The sequence below is a fragment of the Poecilia formosa genome, unplaced genomic scaffold, assembly GCF_000485575.1.
Source record: "Poecilia formosa unplaced genomic scaffold, Poecilia_formosa-5.1.2 Scaffold10, whole genome shotgun sequence".
Classification (NCBI taxonomy): domain Eukaryota; kingdom Metazoa; phylum Chordata; class Actinopteri; order Cyprinodontiformes; family Poeciliidae; genus Poecilia; species Poecilia formosa.
In genome coordinates, this window is record NW_006799949.1 from 4092496 (window position 1) to 4109093 (window position 16598).

General features: G+C 36.7%; 1 protein-coding gene across 1 annotated transcript; it reads right to left on the reverse strand.

Moving 5' to 3' along the window:
* On the reverse strand, window positions 1–15551 carry adgrl4 (adhesion G protein-coupled receptor L4). Its single transcript, XM_016665687.1, has 16 exons — window positions 15252–15551; window positions 14762–14911; window positions 9634–9783; window positions 8898–9047; window positions 8586–8656; window positions 7494–7673; window positions 6365–6548; window positions 6125–6235; window positions 5333–5532; window positions 3422–3601; window positions 2394–2597; window positions 1975–2195; window positions 1486–1552; window positions 1240–1331; window positions 872–1040; window positions 1–712 (listed from the first exon to the last, which is right to left on the reverse strand). The coding sequence occupies exons 1-16, from the start codon at window positions 15271–15273 to the stop codon at window positions 650–652; spliced, it is 2214 nt and encodes a 737-aa protein (XP_016521173.1). The 5' UTR covers window positions 15274–15551; the 3' UTR covers window positions 1–649.
* Window positions 15552–16598: the final 1047 nt, after the last annotated feature.

Genomic DNA, 16598 nt, shown 5'->3' on the forward strand with positions numbered 1-16598 from the left:
TGCTTTTTAAACGCTTTTATTTATTCTTAATTTGAAAAACAAATCATGTTTTTTATTAAAAAAAAATATTATTCTCAAGCATACAGCTTATGATAGTTAAAAAATTCAAAGAATTTGTGACTCAAAAACACGAGTTAAGATCCATTCGAGGTTTCTCATCATGTCCAGTAGAGGGAGCTCTTGGCCAATAAAATCAGAACAATGCTATGCTTTGACGGCGTTTGGCAGCAATGTGTACATTGACACATTTCTCTATATGATTTACTAATTAATTATAAAGATGATTAGCAATAAAGAAATTACTTTCAGAAGTAAAGGTGAAAACATGATGTCTAAGAAACAACTTAATAAAAAAAAGTACAATCAGTACTCTGATTGTACTTTCCTTGCATGTTTTTGCAAAGAAAAAGCTAAAAAAAAACTTGTGCAACTGTACTGTATTAAGATTGTGATGTGATCAGATAAAAGCATATATATCATTAGTATTTAGACACAAAACCAAGAATATTTTAAATCTGCAAATGCTACATTCATCAGACATTTGTATTTTCTTCCCAATGATTGAAAAAAAAAATCACAAGGTATCACGGAGCTGTGCTATCAAATATTATTGTTAAAGTTCAGATGCTTGAGCTTTAGCTGACAGGTTTCATCTTAGGCATTCAAAACAGCAGGGTACATTTTTGAAAAGTCTGTAGTATTCCTCCTGAATCTGAAAGAAAAGCAGAAAAAGGTTTACATCAATGCAACATGTTCACTTAAACCCAGAGTTTTGATATGACTCTCCTGTCTTTTTTTTTTCTTCCTGAAAAAGAAAGACAGGGGAAAAGAAAGAAAAAAAACAAACAAAGAACGGATGGAAGAACCTCACCTTTCTGGACAGCACACAAAGGAAGATGAAGATAAACATTCCTTGGAAAGCGTTGGTTATGGTAAACAGATAAGCCGTCAGTGTGGTTTCATGGAGAATATGCAGTACTCCAAAAGTCCAGGTGGCGCCGAGCACAAACAGCAGAGCCATAGCGCCACGGGCGCAGGACCTGACGGGAACATTACTGATTTAACTGGCCTGCACACAGCTGAAAGCTTCCTTTTTTAAAAGTGAAAAAAGAACCTATTTATAATACATCATTCTAACAGGGCTATGCATCCTACTAATCCATCAGCTAAGAACTCTATTTAAGTTTTGTTGTTGTTGTTGTTGTAGTTTTTGACCTACATAAAAATAAATATTCCTACCTGATGTTTTCATAGTGGCTGATTTCAGGCTTTTTCACAGCGGTGTGCCGGTACACCTTGTAGATGATTACTCCAAAGGCCAAAAGATTAACCTTTAGTTTGAAACAAGGGAAACACAACAAACATGAAATGAGTCTAATGAATATTTATCAGAGAAACAACTTATGTTTGTGGAATTAATGTTTCAACATATTCAGTTTATTGCTGATACATCTCTCTCTCTCTCTCTCTCTTTTTTTCTTTTACCAGAATAATTAAACATGCAGGACCGATGAAGCTCCACACAAAGTGATTTTCTGTACTCAGCCAACACCTGAAAAACAAGGTGTGAGAAAATGATATTGGTGCTATTTAAAAATAGCAACAACAAATTGTTTACTGTTTGTATTTTTTTAATTATTAGTAATTAGGTTAAAAACAATTGCACAGAAAGAGAAACTTCTAAAATAATAATAAAAAACAATAAACTGTTTTTATTTTTAAGTATCTTTGTTGTGATTTGCATACATACATATTTGACACGACTAATGTCTAATGTTAGCATTGTCTACCAGATCTAATTTTGGTTACTTGTCATCTAATAATTTTATGCATTTACAGTGCTATAAAAAAAATCTACATCATTTTCAAAAAGCAAATTGCTAGTTTTTTTTGTGTTTTTTTTTGCCCCACAAATTTGGTGAAAAAAACCCACCAACAACAAAAAACACCACAAAATTATTTATTGCTGCTTACACTCTGTCTGTGCCGTAATACTTTGAGCCGAGTGTCGCTGAAATTGCCACCACGACTGCAGGGCTCCCATAGCCGAAGATGTAAAAGTTCCGATGCAGAAAGCCTTTGTTGTAGATGACACCGACGACTATTAAATACAGATGAATGCCCTCAATGCACATCCAGGCGAATGCTGCAAGAAAGAAATAGTGCAGCATCCCTGCAATCACAGAACAGAACAGCTGCAAGGAAGAGACAAGAGACAGAGAGATATTTTACAAATACTGAATGGGGGAGATTTATAAATCTGCAGCGCACTTCCAACATCTAATTTGTGTTTTTATGTGTAGATAAAATAAATAAATAAATAAATAAAATGCAGATGTTATTGCAGGATCGTCAGACAGATGACTATCTCTGCTCCTCAAGTGCCTTCACACCTTGTGTGAGTTCATGTTGATCCCCACAAGGAAGATGAACTCAGCCATAAACAGGCTGCAGCACAGATTCTTGTGTATGGTGGTTCTGGTGCTCTGGATCTCGCTGAAGAACCAGAAGGTGAAGATGCACAAGGACAAACAGATGAGGGAGATGATCATCCCCAGCTGGGTTATCCGGGTCAGGATGGTATTGTGGGCTGCCAGCTGGGAAGCAAATGGAAAAGGAGGTGTTTCATTCGCAGTTTCATGGTATGGTGGAGTTGTAATTTGTTGTATTTTCTGCCTGGAATCGCTTCATATAACATAGATGTAGGCAGAGGTTACCCAGATATGCCAGCTTGTAGACATGTTGGGTTTATATTGGTTTTAAAATATCAGGGAAAAAAAAAAAAAAAAAAAAAAAAAAAAGCTCTGTTGAATTATTCATTTGAGTTTAAATGCCCTGATTTCGCTTAGTCTGTGTTTTAAAAGAATGTACTTTGTCACAAATTTTTGTTCACATCTGCAATTAAAATTACAGTTATAATAATTATAAAAACCCCTTACTGGTGTAAGACTCCACAGAGTGCAGTAAAACAGTATTGCCTTTGGAGAAACAGCAAGCGTCTTCCTTTTTAGTTAAATTTCTCAATGTTTTAATGTTTCAGGTTGAAGAAGGGTGTTGTAGAAAAGCTAATCTGCAGAACATAAAACACTGTACACAAACAATCATACTTAACAAAAATAATAAAAAAAACCCTAACCCTATGAGTCTGAGAAACCCAAAAAAAAAATAAATAAATAAATATATATATATATATATATATATATATATATATATATATATATATATATATCAAATCAGGCTTCTTAAAGGAAAGGAACTGCCTCTTCAAGTATTTCAAACATTTACGGCTTAACAAAGTCAGAATGAGAAACATCATTTCAAGCCTCCTGGCCTGAAACTCCGGCTGCACTAAACTTAACACTATGAGGACAAATTAAACAGGGAAACCTTTAGTCGTGTATTGAAGAACAACATTACTCACATTAGCTCTTCCAGACGACATGAGGATTGCAAAGTGTGTGAGATGATTGCAGGAGCAGTCGGTTGCGTTGCTGCTAACGTGGAGAGTCTTGCAGCCTTTAGTGGACCAGTGACCCTGCAGGCTGCCCACTTCATACTCCCAGAAGGCGCACTTTGTCACATCAACCTTAGTGTTGATGGGCTTTGGGGACAGAGGAGAAGCAGAGCAGGTGTTATGACTCTGGAAGAGGCTGTTTTTATTAGTTTTTCCACTGCGGTGCGTGGTGATGCCACATAAAAACTGATTGTGCAGGTCTCATCAAAATGGCATTGCAGATGAGACTCAGTTTAATGACAATGCACCGTCCGAGTTTTACAGATAATTTCAATGCGTAGCTTTTGGCTTCGATGATTTTATTTTAAATATTACCTCTTTTGTTTTTTTCTCAGTAATATACATTTTGTTAGATTAATATCTAATAAAAAATGTAAATGAGTAAAAATTTGGAACACGTTAATTTCGTATGTATTTCTGTTTAAAATACCAAACAAGGAAGGAATGTCACTGAAATTATTGGTTGTTCATCTTTAAAGGCAATTTAAATATAATTTTCCCTCTTCGGCATAAATCAACACCACCTTCATTGGGTTTAAACCTCTAGGGGCTAACAAAAATAATGACATTACTTTTTCATACATTTTAATTATCTAAAAAAGAAAATAGCAGAACATTAACTTTCAGGGTAATTTATCTCATTACACCCAGTTTTTCACCTTTGTTTGTGTTTTACAAGCAAGATGGTCGAGGATGCTAAGTTGAGGTTAAATTTGACTTTAACGTAAATCTTGAAGCCAAGACTGGAGGATGAGAAGTTGTGCAACAAGAGAAATGCAGCCCAATATTAATGTGAGATAAGAAGTGACAAAAACAAGATTAATTTACCTTTCATAAATGTCCAACTGACACAAACATGATGGTTTCAAGTTGCAGAAGTGAAATGTAATGATTTTTTTTTTCCACAGGAAAAGTAACACATCACAGGCCTTGAACTACTTAAATACAAATACAGGAGAGCCTCTCTGACAGAGTGGCAAGTCTGAAAAAGTTACACTTTGCCTCCCTTGTATTATCAATTCTTTTCTCATTTTGTATGTGTTTCTGGTTGTTTGCTATATCTTGTTAATTATTTGCACCAGTCAATCATTTGCTGTGTCTCTCCTTGCTTTCTTTGTCTCTTTTTGTTCTTCTTTTGATTTCCTTTGTAGCCGATTTTGATTTTCTTTGTGGTTGTGGTTCATCTTTGTGTTGCCGTTTGTTGTTGTCATTTTGTATTATTCTCGAGCACTTTTGTGGTCTATTTTTGTAAATGTTTCACTTTGATTTCTAGTATTTTTTTTGTTATCATTTTGTCATCTTGTTTCAACATTTCACATCCATTTTTAGTGTTTGTTTCATTTCGAGAAGCAGCACTGTAGCCTTTGTCGTTGCAAAGCTTTCGTGTCTTTGTAGTATTTGCCTTTGTAGATGTAGTCTCTGTTTCTTAGTGTTTTACCACACTGTGTTACAGTTTTTACGTTATGCTTCATTTTTTATTACTTTGGCAGGTCTTAATTCTTTGATTGTTTTTTTTGTTTGTTTTCGTTTACGTTTTTAATACAGCTCCGAATCTTTAACACATTACATATTTTATTTTAGGTAATAATTCATGCGATCTTGAACGAGTTTGTCTCCAAACCCTTTTTTTTTAATGAAGAATAACAAAAACCAGCAAGTCAACATTTTTAGGAAAAAGAGACTCCTCTGTGGCATTCGCTTCATTACTAACAGACTCCACTGGAGTTCACTTTAAAAGGACAGCAGGATATGAGAGGACGGAAATAACAATGTAACTGGCATCAGCACTCTGCTCGTTTTTTTTTTGTTTTTTTTTACCTCGTTGTGCCTTAGAGTGAAGGTGACATGGTCAAGTTGGTAAACGTCAGCAGGTTTGACTGCTGCTGCCATGACTTGGGAGTTGACAGTGATTTCCCCAGTTCCTGCGTAGCGCGAGTAGTCAGTGACACCTGGGTCGCTGCTCGGCTTCAGGATGTCACTGATGCTGTCATATCGCACAAACACCACTGACACGCTTCCTGATGGACCAAACAAGCAGAAAAAAAGACAAGACGGAGTGAAACTTACTGTACTGCTCGTCAAACTTTTAGCTAGGTGAAGAAAGCCAGTCAGCACCTATAGTTTTATAGTAGAAAAGTGGCTCACATTACTCAAGGCTCTCTGGGATAAACTGTGAGAATGTCTTTTTTTTAATGCGGATCCAAAAACTCATGATCATCATGTCTTTTCAATGATATTTTGAATAATGTGATTAGTTGCCACATTTCAATTAACTCCTGGGACAGGGACCTTCTGATCTGCATACAGTGTTTCCTTGTCAGTAAATGTGGTTCTTGTGTAAAGGCACTCTAAGTATAGGTTTAAGTAGTAAGAAATTGTACATGTTTGGTTCATTAACCACTTATCAATCTGGAAATAGTAACAAATTAATTTTTAAGCTTTTAGACTACGGCAAATCACACTGAGAGCCATTATCCACAAATGAACAACACATTTAACAAGAATGACGGTGACAAAAAAACAAAAAACAGAAAAAGCTTGTAAGAGGGAAAATATTTTTTCATGACAGAGTGACTTTCTTCTTCATACGGTGAAAGTGAGCATCTTTACCGCTTTTTTTCTCTGGTTTCATCTTTTGGTTCAGGGTTATGCGATCTCCTCCCATTGAAACAGAAAGTGTAGCCTTTGTTTGAGAGGCATCAAAGGTGAAGAGTTTCAGTTCTGCAGAGGACAAAAGGAATAATGATAATAATAATAAAAATAGAGTCAGTAATATGTATACACCTGAGGATTAACAGTTTCGTATAAGTGAGAGAATTTTGAGACTCTCTGCAGTCACAGTTGCCTCACCCAATTCAGATGCTTTGATTTGGAGCTCAGTTGGAGTTTTGTGGTTGGAGCCCAACGACAGAGCGCTTTCTTCAACAACATGCAGCAGCTTGGTGATGGTGTGTTCACGCCGCTCCTCTTTCATTCGGTTCCAAGCCACCAGTTCATCCGTCTCCACCAGATTGTTCACTGCTTTCACTAATTTCTGTTTGACAAGAATTTTTATGATATGAGGATGTAATGTTTATTTGTGCTGCAACATGATTTTTGTTGCGGTTTAAATGCAACAGCCATCTTTATTTTGATTGCAGCTATGAAGAGAGGCAATAAAACCCAGTTTAAAAAATGGGGCCTCCAGATGTTTATGTGTTACATCATGCAATGCAAAGGTATTCCTTCAATTTTCCACATTCTTTCATGTTAGTGACACAAACATAACAATGTGAAGTGGAAGAAAATGGATGCATGGTTTACAAAATAAAAGTCTGAAAAGTGTGCCATGTATTTGCATCAAAGTGTGTTTAACGTGATCTATAATGCTGGTTTTCCCCAATACAGAGCAATTTTCACGTATACCAGAAAGTACAACCTTGGTCTCATTTCAATATGGAAGAGCGCCCTCTTCCACATTTGCTGTGTCCTTAACTTGTCTCCTGGGAAACAGCATATGCGACTGACAGCCCATTTACTAAATATGTGACTTCTGAAGGCAATAGGCTTAACTGGATGAAAGCAGAGGGAGCTGAATGCAAAAGCACACTTCAAAATTTAGATTTTCTCCCCAAAAACAGAAATACTGAAAACTATGAATCTTTTACCTTCTGCACCAAAATCAGGCACTACATTTTGCTGATTTTCCACACAAAGGTGCTTGTTTCCTTCGTGATTATTGTCAGTAAAGATAACTACCACAAAAATTGTGTTGACCCTTGTGGCTGTAACACAACAAAATGCGAAAGTTCAAGGGGTTATGAACACCTTTGCAACACCTCGCTTGCAGTCTCGAATCATCGGGTGATTCGAGACTGCAAGTCTTCATAGAGGGCACATGTAGCAGAAGTTGTTCTTTTAAACCAGTTCAAAACGTGGCTGCTGTTTCGGCACAGCTCCAAGTGTTGACTGACAAACAACAATGGTAAACAGAGCCTACTGAAAGAGTGGAGTTGACGGCAGATGGTTTGGCAGTGTAATCCTTCTCCACAGCAGCCAGTGTTGATGCGGATCGACTCAAGGCCTCAACATATGCGATCACTTCCACTGAGGTAAGTTCACCAGACGTCCTGTTGGCAATTTCTCTCAGCAGGCTTTGTGGCTCTGTGAGGTTGCTCATCTAAAGTGGGAGAGAGAGACAGAGAGAGAGAGAGAGAGAGAGAGAGAGAGAGAGAGACAGAGCTTTTTGACGTCTGAATGCCGTTAAACTTTGAATGACTTCAAATCTTTTCAATATGTAGAAACTTGCAGATAGCTCGGTAATATATACACACATTTCTGCTGAAGGCTTCTTCGTGAATATCTTTAAATTATATTGCACGGGGTTGGGGGTGATGTGTGATTTGAACTTAAAGGAATTTTTAACTTATTTTTGTTATCTATAAAATAGCTTGGTTGGTTGGTTTCTGGGAACAAGAAGCGGCTTATTTTTATATTATTTGTGATGAATTTGTATACTCCAAATTGATTTAAAATATATGAATTAGTACACATAAAACAAACATACACAGGTATCTTTAATTAACATATCTACTGATTCAGATGTAGATTGTATAAATTATGATAGTCATACTAAAGTTGTTGATCCCGTAGCCAGTAATCCTGCAGTAAGCATATAAAGAAGCTTTCTAGTACAGCTGAAATCTGATCTAAATGTGAAAATTTAATTATGTTCATTTTTAAAACCAATTTTCAATTTCAATTATCAATTTCCCATATGTTAGCTTCTTGCAAAACAGTTAATTTGTTCCTTTCACTATACTTGCAGTCAGTCACAATTCAACTGAAGCTGTCTTTGGAATGTGATTTCATGTTTCCAAATGGATGCAGTGTTATTTCTATTGCACAAGCAAGGGTTCGGAGCTGCAGGTTGGAATCGCAGATCATTTTTACATCACAGGGTCTGATGATGCACATTGCAGTGCATAACGTGGCTTTAACTTGTTCTCCCTTGTGTTACTCCTCACTCTGTCCAACAGGGGGCAGCTTTATCATGTCTAGTTTTACTGTCCCTCTACAGAGGGGTACTTACATTTTCGAGTGTTTTGTTAACAGCCTGTGTCATGCATCCAATGTTGTCATGGCAATCTCTTTGGGGATGTTCTGAAAAACAACAATTTCGCTTATGAATAAATAAGGTTTCAGAAACCATAGCATCAGGTTCCTCAGTTTGCACTCATAAAACCTGAAATTTTCACAATCCGTCAATATGTTACACAGCAAATCATCAAAGAAAGTTAAAATTGTGTTGAAGAAACTAAGAAATAGGATGAAAGAAGATACACATCAAAGGACTGCTGCTGCTGCGTGCCTTTTGTGCGAGTTCTTGAATTCTCATACCGACCTTTACATCTTGCACCTTTTGCTGGATGAAAGTGTTTATCGCCTGAAGTTGAGATGTAATCACGGTTACAGGAGCAATAGAAAGATCCATTTGTGTTATGGCAACGTGAGTTTGGGCCACAGACCAGTTCTGACTCACATTCATCAACATCTAAAGGAAGCAAATAAGACAGAGAGCTTTAATTAAATGATTGTACTACATTATAAGCAACACCACCGTAGAATAAAACCTGCTTCTAGATCATTTATTTTACATTTCTGTCAGTGACCAATAAACCTCGAAGCAGTGAACTCTTGTAAGCATCTTTTGCAGCTAGATATTCAGAACTCGTCTGCTGCATGTTTCCCTGACATCCGGTTGGATTTCTGCAGGAATTCTTCAGTCTGCAGCTTAACAAAAAAGGTGCTGATTTTTTTCCTGGTGCAAAATAAACAAAACATCTCAGATGGTTTCTCGGGGCAGCAGATGGGAAAGAAGTAGCAAGAGGCTGAAGAGGAAAAAGAAAAAAAATCTCCTCCAACATATTTATCTTCCTCTCTCCAGTGAGAAAAAAAACAGTTCACACATTCATGCAGACCTCACGTCCTTGCAGCTGTGAGGTAACTGCTTTAAAACACATTCGTGTTGGGTACTTGTACTGAGGTCCTCTGACAATATGGGTTAGTTTAAGCTACAGATCCCTGTGTGAGATTTTATTTTATTTTTTTACACATTTATAAACTTCCCCTGAGATTACCTGTGCATCCAGTGCCGTCATTGGGCTGGAACTGGGCATCTCCAGTCGATTTGTATCCAGGGATGCATGTACAGTAGTAGCTACCCTCTGTGTTTGTGCACTGGCCCCTGTCCCCGCAGATGTTAGTCACATTCTGGCATTCATTGTCATCTGAGGTGAGAAGACAGAGTAGACAATTGGATAATTAGTTACAAATACACAGCGGATTTGTAGGAGGAATGGCAGTGAAATATTTTGGTAAGTTTACAAAGCAGTTTAAAACTGTTTAAGTTCCAAGTGCTTTTCTTTTTCTATTTTGCATTTTTTCCCACATCATAAACTCTCATTTTCAAGTATTGCATTGCAGCTTTCCAGTACAAAATAGCACAAAGAGGTGCACAATTTTGAAATGAAAAAAAAGAAAATGTTTTTCAAAATTATTTTTTGTCAATTAAAATCTAAAACAAGTAAACAGCACCCTATGCTATTTCTGCAATAATAACAACATAATTATTGTTATTATTACTCATAATAATAACAACAATAATTATAATATTGTTATTATACACATTATAAAAGCACATAATTAAAATAATGTGCTTTTAGAAGTCAAGTAATACAGTACATATTTGTGTAATTTAATCCCATATAAACTATGGAGAAGCTGAAGAGAACTATCGCTCAGGTGGAATAATCTGCTAATAAGACAGCTATTAGTCCAAATCTCCATAAATCGGACTTTCATGGAAGAGTAGGAAGAAGAAATTTACTGTCAAAAAAAAATCTTGAAGACATTTGATTTCAATTTTGCCTTAAGCTACGCAGGAGTAAAAGATGTTTTGGTCAAATGAGCTTGAAATGAAACTTTCTCTCTCCCAAACATTTTACTTTATATGACAGAAAACCAGCACAACAGCTCAACTTTAACACACCATCCTCTCTGTTAAACATGGTGGTTGTAGCTCAGGCTGTGGGAATACTTGTCTTCAACTTGAAACCGTTCAGAATTCATTGGACAATGACAACAGCTAAAAACCGGGCAATCCCAGAAATAAAATCTATACGAGGGAGCAAGAATGCTCTAGCAGGACAATGACGCTAAAAATAATCCGAGCTGCAGTGTAATGGGGAACATGTTCGGTCTCTAAGTGTCCAAAGCTGATAGCGACACATTCTAAAAAGATCAAGAGTGGGAGGCAGCTTGACAAATCATTTACTCAGGATGGTTGAACACAAACGTACACCAACCTTCTTAGATTTGTAAAACAAAAAGAAAATCAAGTATCAGTAATAAACCGCTTTATTTCCCACTGGACGTGTCAGCATCTGTACATGTGACATCTCCGCCAAGTTTTTCTCGGCTTCATATTGTAACCAGTAATAATATGGCCAATATGCAACACTTGTCTTTTTCCTCATTAAAAAGCAGTTTTTTTTGACATAGGATTTGCATTTTACTATGCTGAGATATCCAAATCTTGTTTCTGCCTCTTCCACAGTAAATTAATATCTTACTGTCTGCTGAGCTTTAATGCAACATGACCCGCCGATTACAGTGTGCCTGCTTTTTGACAACAAAAAAAGTGATGGTAATCATTAGTAACTCACAAAAAGCAGCTCATTTTGATATTACTGTTTGAGTCCAAAAATAGCACCATAAATTCCGACAAGCAGAGAATTCAGCCTTTTAAAAAAACGTTAACCTCCAATTAGTCTTAGTTTGAAATGAAGTTTTGGGCTGGCAGCAATATTTACAAATCTTATGATTTGTTTAATTCCAGTTTACTCAAATGACTTCCAAGCATTTGTATTTCTGTTCAGGTGCAAAAAGCAGCCGATGGGCAGCTTGCTGTGGATGTGGTAGCTGCTCACTCATTAGAGAAAGTGCTGCTTCAGCCTTAGTTTCAAACACATCATCCTTGTTGCGCTCCACAGTTTATTGTAAAATGACCTACAGGGACCTGTGCTTTGCCTGGATGTGATGAACACTCTGCTCTTCCACTTCCCTGTACCTTTTGCACAAAACATGTCCGGTAAAGGAAATCCTCTATTCCTCTGGAGGAGGTGACCAACACAAAGATGTCACATGATTTTTGACTCACCCTGATGTGACCACCCCAATGATTCCTTCAACTTCTTAACATTTAGTCAGGATATGAACCTGAATCTTCAGTGTACTTTATTGGGATTTTGTGTTGTAGAGATGGAGTGATACATAATTATGGAATTTAAGGAAAGGGACATGTGGTTTTCAAAGAAATTGGCAAATAAAAATCTGGAAAGTTTTTTTTTTTTTTTTCCATAAAATATGAAAACCATTTCCTTCCACTTTTCAACTGTGCACCATACTTTATGAGAGTCTATCACATAAAATCCCCCAAAACACACTTTTAAGATATAATGTGAAAAAAGGCAACTTTTGGATTAATTTTCAATACATCCTTGTTAATTTTTCATAAATTCCTCTACCATCTGAAAAAGGAGAACTGCAGCTTGATCTTAGTTTTAAAATTTGTTCCCAGAGGGAATATAAATTGTGGATTACCTGGTTGGTAAAGAATTCAGAAGCCCATCTCTCTACGTACACTTTGCTCGTGCTTTTGATTTGGTCAGGAAATGGGGCGGAAAAAGTTCCAGCAATTATAAACAGCTCAGAAACATAACAGGAAGAACAATGTCAACCAAAAGGCAGAGCCAGCGATAAATATTTTACCAATAAAGCTGCTTCATGGAGATTATGTCTCTCCTAGCTGTGCTCAGTCTCTCAAACTTTAAATATGGCATCAAAAATGCATAAAATATGCTTTTTTTTTGTATTTGCTAAATACCAGAATGTTAATTGGGATTGTTTTACAGATTGTGATTATCCCTTTCCACAATATCAGTTTACACACAATGGGTTTTCAGTACCTTTACATGATTTAATAATGATGATGATGATATAATTTCTTCTCTAAGCTTATGTTGGGTTATTTTAAAATATTTAATTTAAATAGAAACAGCCTTGTAAACCACATCTCAAACACACTGCTTCTTGGTGTGACACCAAAACAACTTTTGCCGATAAATCAAACAAGATATTTCAGGACCGGCACAAACTTGGTTCACCTTTGATTACAAGTTGTATTGATCCCAAAACAACAGTAAAAGACCTTGTGAATATTTTTGGCAGAACCTGTCAGGAAACTGTCTTTGTCTACCATGAAACAAACCCCACATAGACATGTGCTAAAAGGCCACTTGGTGAAGAAGAAGAAATCATTACTGCAAAAACAGAACAACAAGCCAAATGACAATTTGTAAATGTGCTCAGGGTGTGACGATACTGAAATGTAAGAGTTCACCATACTGAGTATTGCCACATTTGGAGGGAAATTGGGGAACTTGCAAATATGAGAACACCATTCTAAAATACAACAATGTGTGACCTGCTGGACTTCAAATGGAAACAACATGTAGAAAGCAAAATTGTGAGAATTTTTAAATATTTCAATAGGTCAGCTAGGAAGTTAAATTGTTGACACATCGTTTTTGTTCTTTACAGTGTTAAGATATATATTTTTTATTTCTTTAGTGCATGCATCATAATTCAGTCTTAGTTGCTTTGTAAAAAAAAAATAAAAATAAAAAAAACCTCCAGTGGAGGTCTCAACAACCATCTGGGTCACTGACTATTTGACAAACAGACCACAGTTTGTGAGACAGAAAGACTGTGTGTCTAACCAGGTGACCAGCAGTGCAGGAGCACCACAGGGGACGGTACTCTGACACAATTTCTTTTCACTCTGTACACTTCAGATTTCCAGTACAGGTCAGACTCCAGACATTTGCAGAAGGAAAAGAAAAGAAAAGATTTGGTTAAACTATATTTCCATCATGGGAGAAAGTGGTTGAGGAATATAAAAACATCGGTGTTCCAGTATGAACTGGAGATGCAACAGTAAAGCCATCTACAAGAAAGCACAGAGCAGACTGTACTTCTCAGGTCTGTAAGTCCATCTAGGTTTAATCTCTTCAGAAATCATTTGTTGGCAGAGCAGCATCAGAACCAGGGACTCTAAAAAGACTCAACAACCTGATAAAGAAGGCTGGTTCTGTTCTGGGAATGACTGTGGAACCACTGGAGGTTATGGTGCAAACACAAAATCAAGTCCATTTTGGACAACCGTGACCCTCGTCTTCATGAGACTGCTTTATAACAGCAAACTGTCTTCAGTCAGAGGCTGCTTCAGAGTCACTGTAATACAAACAGCTACAGGAGGTCCTGCCTGCCCCCAGTCACAAGCGTCAACAACAACCCTTTGAAGAACCTTGGACAACATGAGTTACAACAACAATTTTCCCTTTAAGATTTCTAAAGAATTTGAATTGAATTTGAAATCAAATGGACATTGGTTCTGAGCACACCATAGAAATGAGTAAGAATGCAGCTGCAGGGCAACAAAGTTGACCTTTTGGAGAGGCCATTATAACGCTCCGGTAATTTGTGGGCGTTATTATGTGAGACAGGAAGTCTACAAACCTGAGTAAGTTACCAGTTCTGTCAGAAAGAATAGACCAAAGACTTGCACTAGCAGCTTGTGGAAAGACAGCAAAACATTTGAGCTAAACTATACAGTTAAACAGGCAATTATACTCAGGAAATCTGTGTAAAACTCTGACTACAAAGAAAGTAATAAAAAAAATTCTCAACAATTCTGACATTTAGAAAGTAGAAATAACTTTGTTCATCTTAACTGACACAAAACAGAAAATGTTTCGCTTTGCCTAACAGACAGTAAGAACATATATGTTATGTGTCCTTTTATGAAATTTATGCAAATGAAAAGTTTTAACTACATAAGTTAGTATAAAAAAATTGTAGATTTTTCTCTGGTTTAAGATGCTCATAATAAATCTGATTTATGTACATTTTTACAGGTTAAAATTAATCATCAACTTCAGTTTCAGCAATTGTGATGATGAAAAGTAATTGTTAAATTAAACCACATGTGTGCAAACTGAAAGACTTTTCTGGTATGAACAAAAGAAAAAAACAATTGTTCTGACTTCCGAGCCACATATCCGCAACATATTTTCTTGAAAACAACATTTTAAACACCCTCAAATAAATGGGTGAAGGTGTGTGAGTGTGTGTGACTGTGTTCACCGTTGCAAGTTGTTATTCCATCTCCTGTATATCCATAGTTACAAAAGCAGGAGTTGCTTGATCCATCCTGAGGCTTACATGTCGCTTTTGAGTGACAAGAGTCACAAATATCAGAGAGGCTTCCAGCGTCCATTAGACTCCAGAGCCATGCTGTGAAGAGAAATGTATAAAAAGACAATTAACAATTTAAACTCACAAGATTCCTAATCCTTTAGTAATAAAGGACAATGGTTTTTATCTAAAGATGTTTATCTCCAGTGTAACAGAAATTAATGTCCAATGTCTTCTGTGTGGCATTGATTGTCAGTTTACATGGAAGCATAAATATTTATCACAAATTTTAAAGGAAAATGCTAAAATTTATTTTCTTTAAAGTAAGCTCAAGTACAAGTCATGACTGAAACTACTTATGAATAACAACATTATGACTTAGTTATTGAAGCTTTGTTTTAGATCTATGTTATGCTACAAAACAAGGAAGCTCACTTACCTGCGAAAAATAGAAGTTTCATTGGTGACTTGAGCAGAGACTCGATACTTGACTTTGGGACTGGATTATTCTTTCAGTCCAGAAGGCAGCGGCCCGCCTGGTGACGTAGACCGTTTCCTTGCATCAGTTTTCCTGTTTCCCTAAACCTGGCCCTTCCTGTCCTGATCTTTAATCTGCTTTCAAAAACAAGCATCCTGACCCCTTTTACCAACCGGTTGTCTACAAAGACTATTTTATGACTTTACGTTAGCCTACAAATAAGCAGAAAACATTCTCCTGACACTTAATCGCATTTTTGTGGAGTTATTTGCAGCTCGACTTTGCATTGCCATTTTGGTACCTTCCTTCTCATTGTTCTCATTGGAACACATACAGAAGGCTATGTAAACATGGGTCAAAACAACACAGACTGGGTTCACTGAAGGACGACCCCCCCCTCCCTTCCGCAAAAAGACGGTTTACAAATTTACACACGCACACATTCCAGCGCGTCCAGAGTGTCTTTCAGTGTCTGTTTCAGTATTTCTTAGACAAAGGATTGGATATCTGCCTTTCTTTTACCCTCTAACTGCTGAAGCAAGCTAAAAAAAAGAAGAAAAAAAGAAAAAAAAAACAAACAGCGACCAAATTTTCAGCTTCTATTTTCAGTTTTATGGGGTTATTGTTGGGCTGATAAAAAGAAAACAAATTGAAAAAGGAGATACTGATTGGGGCAAGTCTGGACTTATCGCTGGTCAAATTCTAATTTATATTCAAAGACTTTTCTTTGACGGTTTCTCTTTTATAAGGTCTGGCCTTTTAACACATTTCTCTTTAAAACAGCAATCCATTGAAGAAGCTGTGTTCTATTAATGAAGCCATTTGACGACTACGCAGTGTGCCGCATTCACATTTACAAACACACTGCCTTAAAACGTGATTTATTCCTATGTCCAAGGCCCGAGTAATTGTGGGATTGTATAAAATGGCAATATAAACAGAATTTGCAGACCCTTTGTGCTGTGGTCACATTCAGAGTGTGTCTTTGAAGATAAGTGATAAAGCACTGCTTTCTATATTTTTTGCTTCTTTGACATCTGTCATGGACTAATGACTCTTTTCTCTGTCAAGAAAATGAGCAGGGCTCTGTGCTATTTAGTTCTGGTAGGCTTCTGACCCATCAGAACAAAGTTTTTTTCCTCAACAGTAAAAGGTTATTTCTATGGCAAATATTTCCAATTCTGTAATTCCAGTCAATCCATCAATACTGTAAATTGCTGTTTCAGTGGAGAATCCAAATGGCACAGCAGATACAAAACAGGTAAAAATTAACAAAATGTGAGAAAGTGACAGCCATCAAATAGGGAG